We start from the raw sequence: 7,835 nt of genomic DNA, 5'->3' as shown, positions 1-7,835 counted from the left end.
ACACACACACACACACACACACACACACATACTCTCACACACACACACAACAATGACAATGACAATCTTTTTTCATCTCGCAGGGAGAAAATTGTCTTGTTCGTTAACAGTGGCAGTAGACGTTACAAAGGTTAGGTGCTCTCACGCATATGCACAACAAGACAGGACATTAGTAAAATTAAATGCAGGTCTCACGTGCTGAAACAACCCGCTCCGTAAAACATACTCTCTCTCTCTCTCTCTCTCTCTCTCTCTCTCTCTCTCTTTTTTTTTTTTTTCATTTGTAGCACTGTGTGTACAGTACCTCACTGCTGTTGGTACGAAATTCCTTTTTTGGAAATGTATCTTTTACAGCGGAATGATAATTGAAATTCCGATGTCAGTGAGTGGCTATGGTCACTTAACATTATTTCCGCTTTTTTTAGAACATTTGTTTTGTGTGCAGATATTCAAAGATCTCTACCAATTGTTCTTGGTGCCTTTCTGATCAACTTATTTATTTTTATGATGTGCTGTCTTGCCAAATTGCTACCGTAGCAAGAGATACTAAAATGTATCAAAGTTTCTATTGTGGTGGTGCAGAATATCTGAAAGGTGGATGGATTCAGATTGAAAGACCTAAAGTTTCCTCAGAAAGTACAGCCTCTGATTTACTTTTTTGACAATTTTGTTTACGTGATTTTGCCATATGAATTTGTTGTTAATTGTAAGACCAAGATATTTGTTATGAATCTGTAATTTCAGTTGTTTCTTGTTCAATTACACACACGTGCACTCAATACCTTATTTATTATATCGTAGGCCAACTGTAAAGTGCACTATGCCCAAAAAAGTTGACTCCCCCCCCCCCCTAGTTTCTCAATCTGTGGTTTCGGTTGCTTGTTTTCGAAAAACATTTTTTCACAATTCAAATTCTAAATTTCGAAGAAGAAAAAAAAGCAGTAGAAGATGCATCATGTAGGTACAATGTATTTTTGTGTCTGTTTTGTTTGTATATTTTTTTTCTGGAAAAAAAAAATCATCCCTCAGAAATGTTTCTTCTGGGCATAGAACAGCGAAACAACTGGCAAACGAGGTGTATACTGATTTTATGAACGCACTGTTATATATTTCCCTGTTTGTTATTTCTCTTATCACCATTTCGTGACCACCATTATCATGCTGTGCCGGATCTTTTTACTATGTACTCCTAACACAGTTGTTTTGGACGAGTGGGGGTGGGGGTGGGGGAGACGACCAGAAGGTCACAAGACGAAGAAATATAATATATTTCACTCGTGTGGTTCCCAGGGCTCTGTCCAAGAGACTGGGGAGCAAAGAATAGGACCACTGTATCTGTACCGCGCATGTCGTAGAAGGCAACTAATGTCGGTTTAGCAAAGGTTTAGCAGCCCCTTCCCGAAAAACAAAAATAGCTACAAAAACATCAACAGCAAAAATAACACGACGCCAGTTCTGGAAGATAGATGACCTTCATCTCCGAAGAGAGGAGAAAAAATGGAGAGTAGAATGACAGAGGGTGGTGAAAGCCGAAAGGAAGTCACCAAGCCAAGAAACCTGTCAATCAGAAGAAAGACGAAAGATGACATGGAGGCGAGAGGTACAAGCGGAAATGGAAAAGGTGGGGACATCATGTAAGCAGCTAGAAAAGGATGCACAGGACCGGCTTCGCTGGAGAAATGTTGTTGATGACCTATGCTCCACGGGGCGGTGCCACTGGCTGAAGTGTCTTTAGGCCATTCCCAAAGGGGGGACATATCTCGTTCTAATGCACAGTAGAATTGTAAATGGTCTACCTAAAAGAAAGTAGGGCTCTCTTTCATTTCTCCTGAAGAAGAACAGGAATGGCACTGTTTGTTAGTTTCGCTTGTATTGTTTTCACACAAGTAGGTTTACTCTGTTCGCAAAGTCTACATTGGGGGCTCTCGTGGCCTAGAGGTTAAGGTGTTGGCCTCTCATTCAAAGGTCCCGGTTCGATTCCGGGTAGCAACCGAAAATTTTCTTCGTTAAATTTGTCTCCGTTCACCTCATTTCCTGCTCTCTAGCAATGTTCCGTCGTCTGCTTTCGTCTCCTCTTTCTGCCCCCACCCCCTCACCTACTTTGACCCTTCCTCTGGGCTCCTGATTCTTTCTGCAGCCTTTCTACTGCTAATCCTTCGCTTCTTCTTACTGCTGTCACACCCCTGGTCATCTGGTAGGAAAGATCTACACCTAGCCTTCTCGGGCAAGGGCGAAAAATCTCGGAGGGCCCGTGTGCAAGTTGCGCACATTAAAGATCCCTTGGTGGTCTAAAATCGATAAGAGTAGGCTTCGGCCGCCACCCGGGCAAAATTCAAAATTTCCTACCAACTGAAAATATTAGGTGTGTCCCGCGCGCTCATATGACCTTATGCAGTTGCGAGTGTCGTAAAACACTTTACAAAAACAAAACAAACAAAAGTCTACATTTCTTCGAAGAGGGCACCACCGGACGTTGCGTATCAACGTGGACACGTGACTCAGTCTTGTTGTGATTGGCCGCGAACCACCCGATCGCGCGATTCGCAGGCCTGAAAACAAACGCGTTTGTTTTTGTACGTCACCGACCGAGTCGATCGGTTTGTGCCACGATGGCCTTTTTGCACCCTCAGTTTGGCTAGCCCCGGCTACCAGATCGACCCGACCAGACCCGACCCGACCCGACCCGATCACGTATATGTGGGCACCCCGTATTACGTTCTGTCAATTTTCACCCCTCGGTCGGGTGAATACTTTTCAGAGGATAAAAACTGCTCACCTACTGACACGTTCAAGAAAATACTCAATTTGCTCTTTTTTCCTCACCGCCATATTATTTTGACCTCTTTTTATGCTGTGAGCATTTTTCAGCTTCGTGACATGAGCTCACAATATCACTGGATACAAAAAATCGGTCATGGCCTACATTCTGGAGAATGTGGGTTATTAAAAACCAGCGTCTTTTAGTAGCTCTTTGACTTGTGTAACTTTTGTCGTTGAGTATAATTATATAATATACATATTATATATGTGTTATATGTTGTGAGGCCTCGTTGTCAAATCAGGCGCACGCCAAATAATGAAATCAAAGAAATTGCATTTTTATGGCAGGTGGGCAATTATTTTCTTTAAATTTTCATATTTTAGTGTACATTAAAAAACACATAATATGTGTGGTTGTTGTTGAAAAACGTTATTCAAAGGCACAAAATATGTAAATTAGTAGTTTCCAAGGACTCTCAAGCTTTGTAAGTCACCAAATTTTGCCATCCATCCAACCAACCAACCAACCAACCAACCAACCAACCAACCAACCAACCAACCAATCAATCAATTAATCAATCAATCAATCAATCAATCAATCTATCTATCAATCCATCAATCCATCAATCTCCTCCAGGTCAGGGAATGTTGGGGTCACTCACTGACCGCCGGCCGGCAACATGTCGTCTGCAAGTGGACGCCCAGATGGTGGCGTGGCTAGAGGGCTCGCCCTGGCTCACCTACTGTGGCTGAGTCTGCTGCTCCCTCTACTCCTACTCCTGCTGCTGTCAACCTCAGCACCCACTACTGCTGCTGCTGCTTCGTACACGGCCGAGGAGGATCTGTGCCCTGTCGGCGTCACTGGTCAGTTCTCTCCGAGTGGATGTTTGGGTTATTGTTTGTTTGTTTGTTTGTTTGTTGTTGTTGTTGTTGTGCTGCTTCCTACACGGGCGGGGACGATCTGTGCCCTGAGGGCGTCACGGGTCAGTTCTCTCAGCTGGTGGTTGGCGGGTGCTCTGGTGTGGTCTGCTCCTTCTTTCTTGTCTAACATCTGTCGTCCTTTATCACCCCTCTTCCGTTTTTGTGTTTGTTACTTTCTTGTAAAACCTCTTATCTTCGGCACTTATATGACCTTATTGTGTTGCAAGTTCTGTAAAACTCTTACTAAAACTACAACAACAAAAAGTTCTCTCAATATGAATTTTTTTATTTGTTTGTTTGATTTTTTATATTTATTTTAAAGGTGTGGGTGTTGATGTTGTTGTTGTTGTTGGTGGTGGTGATGATGGTGTTGTTATTGTTGATGTTGTTGATGATGATGATGTTGTTAGTGTTGCTGCTGCTGCTTCTGCTGCTGCTGCTGTGTGTGTGTGTATGTGTGTGTGTGTATGTGTGAGTGTGTGTGTGTATGTGTGTGTGTGTGTGTGTGTGTATGTGTGAGTGTATGTGTGTGTGTGTGTGTGGTAGCCTGTCCGTTCGTCATGTTTGGAGCCCCGAAGAGCGTGCTCTTCGCCAGGGCCACCGCCTCTCTTGGGTAGCAGGTGAGGCTGTCCAACCTCCCTGAATCCTCCCCAAAGAGATGCCACAGCCGGATCTCCGTAGCGGGGCATCTCTGCAGCCAGTGCTCCAAATCGAGGGTCTCCTCGCTGCACAGTGGACAGATTGGGTCCGATGTTTTGTCTATTCTATTTTATAGGCCTTCAGCCCAGAGAAATGACCTGTCCTGATTTTTGCCAGTAGTGACTGGTCGCTGCGGGATTTAATTTGAGCCTCCCGTTTTAAGAACATTGCCGTGTTTATTTCCTTCGTCCGCGTATGGGGTATCGGAGGGTCTTTGGAGATCAGTTTTATCTGGGCGCACGCACTTTCATATGCAATTTGGCGGCCTCGGCCCGGCAGCACTGTTGCCTGTTTGGCATTACTATCTGCGAGATCATTGCCGAGGATCTCACAGTGACCAGGGATCCACTGAATCGAAGGTTGAGGTTTTGTATTATTTATGCGTAGTCGCATTTGGTCGAGCGATGGTGATGTTCCCACTAGTGCCAAGCATAGCGATTGAATGTTGATGAAGATAGAGACCGAGTTGGATGCATCACACTGTCGATCCAGTCAATGGCCATTTCCAAGGCTCTCCTCTCTTCCTCGAAAGAGCCCTCGAAAGAGCACGTGTATAGAGCGCCTCTCTCCTTCAGTGTCTCGACAATGGTCGGGTTGGATGGGTCCCCCGTTGTGATGACGACCCCAGTGCCGCCGTCAGTTGTTCCTGCACTCGCCGAGCGGTCAGTGTAGATATTGTACTGTGCGCCAAGCTCTCGTACTCGACGAAAAGCAGCGCTTTGGACCTTCACACTGGAGTCACTCCTTTCACAAGCAGTACAGGTCCGGGGGAAAGTGATGTCGGGGTTGATTCCCCGTTCTCACGGCCTTGTTTGGAAATAAGTAATGGGCCTCCCCTTGCAGTTGAACAGATGTGGGTTCTTTTTGCTGGCGTCTTTGGTCATTTTTCGGAAATCTCTTCGTCCCTTTAGGCGTCTGTACACTTGTTCCGTTGCCGCAATTCGTCGGGGGTGGTTGTTGTTCCTTTGAAGAGCCTTATCTCTTGATCGAAGGCGGTTACCATTGATGACAGACTCAATGCTTGGGACCCCTGTTTCAGCTCGAAGTTCCTCGATCGGTAAAGACTGGGCTTCGGTGGTGATCAGTCGCAGACATCTGTTTTGAACCACCTCCAGATTATTTATCAGAGTTCTGCTCAGCCACGGTTGCCAGCTACTGCTTGCAAAGTTGAGGAAACTTTGTATATGGTTGAGGTAGACCTTGCGTAGGTCGTCCTTCCTCCATTCCTATTTTGAGTGGGTGACAGTGCCGACCATCCTCATCTTCTGTATGGCCATAGCTGTTACTGTCTCAATTTGTTTGCTGAACGTGAACCTGCGGTCTAGTATGACTCTCAGGAGTCTTGCGCAGGGCTCACACTTAATTATCGAATTATTGATCGTGATGCATGGCTTCCATTCCGAGTCAGATGTTGCGCGAGTGAAGCATATAATCTCGCTCTTCGAGCCGTTCAGCGTGAGTTTCCATCGCCTGCTCCAGTCAGCAACGGTGTCCACTGCTCTTTGTGCCAGACTTTAGGCGTCTCGTGCCGTGCGTGATGAAGCGAGGATAGAGACATCGTCAGCGTAGAGTGAAATTCTTAGATCATTCGGAAGTAGTTTCGCCAGTTCATCGACATAAACGAGGAAGGGGATGGGTGCCAGGACGGAACCCTGTGGGAGGCCTTTGCCCCTTTTTTCCTGTTCTTTCTCAGTATTCCATTGAATCGGATTCTGGTTTGCGATTTTGAAGGAAGCCATTAGCCCTATGACTTATTTATCTGGGATACTTCTAGGAGGGTGTGGAGAAGGCGTTCGCGCCAGACCGTGCCGTATGCCTTTGAAAAATTGAGGAGGGCGAGCACCGATTTGTTCTTCTTTTAGAAGCCATCGGAAATCTCCTGCGTAATTCTCAGGATCTGGTCTTCCACACTTCTTCCCTTCCTGAAACCAGCCTGCAGTTTGAGAGCCAGATGTTCTGCTCGGCTATGTCGTAAAGTCGTCCAGATACCATTCTCTCCATAACTTTGATGACACAGGATGTGAGGCTTATGGGTCTAAACGACGTTAGTTCTGATGCTGGTTTGGCGATCTTGAGGAGGGGGACAATGATGGCGTCTTTCCAGACTTGTGGGACATCAGCTGAGCGAAATGACATGTTGAAGGTGGAGAGCAGTTTCTCAAGTGCTTTGGGACCCAGGTTTTTTTTAGGAAGGACGGAGAGATGTTGTCTGTTCCGGGTGATCCATGGGACTTCATCTTTGCAATGGCATTCCTCAGTTCCGCGATAGTAAAATTGGGTTGGTCTGTCCTTGGGTTGTTCCGTAAGTATTTCAATCGCTGTTTGAGTTGCCGGTCTTCGGCTCTGTCTGCTTTCGACATGTTTAGACTGCAGACGTTCGCGTAGTGGTTTGCGAATGTCCACCTTATGCTTACTTGATGTCACCAGTCGCCCATTGTGCGCCTTTGCTTCATTTGGAGAGTTTGTCTCAGGGGTACTGTTGAGGCTTTTTATGACTTTCCACATCTTGGCGTCGTCCTGCGAGTTGGTGGTTATCTCGAGCAGTTTTCACCAGGCTGCTGTTGTTCTTTTTGTTGTTATTTAAATTGTTGTTGTTATGGTTGTTGTTGTTGTTGTTGTTGATGATGATGATGATGTTGTTGTTGTTATTAATGTTGTTGATGGTGGTGTTGTCGATATTGATGTTGTTTGTGGTGCTGTTATTGTTATTGTTGCTGTCGTTGTTTTGTGTGTTTGTTTGTCTGTTTATGTGTGTGAGTGTATCAATATTTACAGGAGACAGAATCTGCCATGGGAGGGGGGAGGAGGCGTAATTGGAACTTGCGTTTGAAACCTATGAACGTGTGTCTTCTTTTTGTGCCTAGTCATCACATACTGTTTTTCTCTCTGCCTGCATTTTAAATGAAGGGCTTAGATGTGAAACCCACTACGTCTATTTTAGCACTTTTGAGAAAAATTAGCTTTTTGTAAATTAAATGCTACTATACGCACGAACATACAGATGCAAGCAAATACTTCAGTATTAAACAGCCTGTCAGAGTCGGTTGGATTGAGGATCCACCAAGGAAAGTCAAAGATCCTAAGGACAGATGCACAACTAAAGGAGCAGGTCACAATAGAAGGAAATGCACTAGAAAATTTTGAATACTTCTGCTATCTTGGGAGTATACTTGACAGAGAGAAGGGAACAGGTGTTGAAATAAAGCCTTCTTCCCGCCTCATCTCTAACTGGAATCTGTCTTGTTTTCCTTCATACTTCCTCGTTGGTAACCCTGTCTGTACATTTAATCCTATGTAACTTTCTTAGACACTTGTTCAAGAAAACGTGGACTCTCTTTATGCAAGTCTGTGATTCGTTCCGTGTCTCACACCCAAAACAACAGGATTGACTTCACCTAATACTTTGTCCTCCTCCTCCTCCTCCTCCTCCTCTTCCTCCTCCTCCTCCTCCTCCT

At 45.2% G+C, this 7,835-nt stretch overlaps 1 protein-coding gene across 1 annotated transcript in view; it reads left to right on the top strand.

The window, feature by feature from the left end:
* LOC101848348 overlaps positions 1 to 7,835 on the top strand; it is a gene marked incomplete at its 5' end in the record, with an annotated part of 86,597 nt that overhangs the window by 47,795 nt on the left and 30,967 nt on the right. Inside the window, 1 exon segment of the mRNA XM_013081741.1 lies at positions 3,398 to 3,624. Within this exon segment, the coding sequence (XP_012937195.1) occupies positions 3,441 to 3,624 (184 nt within the window).

The sequence above is a fragment of the Aplysia californica genome, unplaced genomic scaffold (assembly GCF_000002075.1).
Source record: "Aplysia californica isolate F4 #8 unplaced genomic scaffold, AplCal3.0 scaffold00144, whole genome shotgun sequence".
Taxonomy (NCBI): domain Eukaryota; kingdom Metazoa; phylum Mollusca; class Gastropoda; order Aplysiida; family Aplysiidae; genus Aplysia; species Aplysia californica.
The sequence above is the reverse complement of the archived record's forward strand: the minus strand, read 5'-3'. Positions and strand labels throughout refer to the sequence as shown.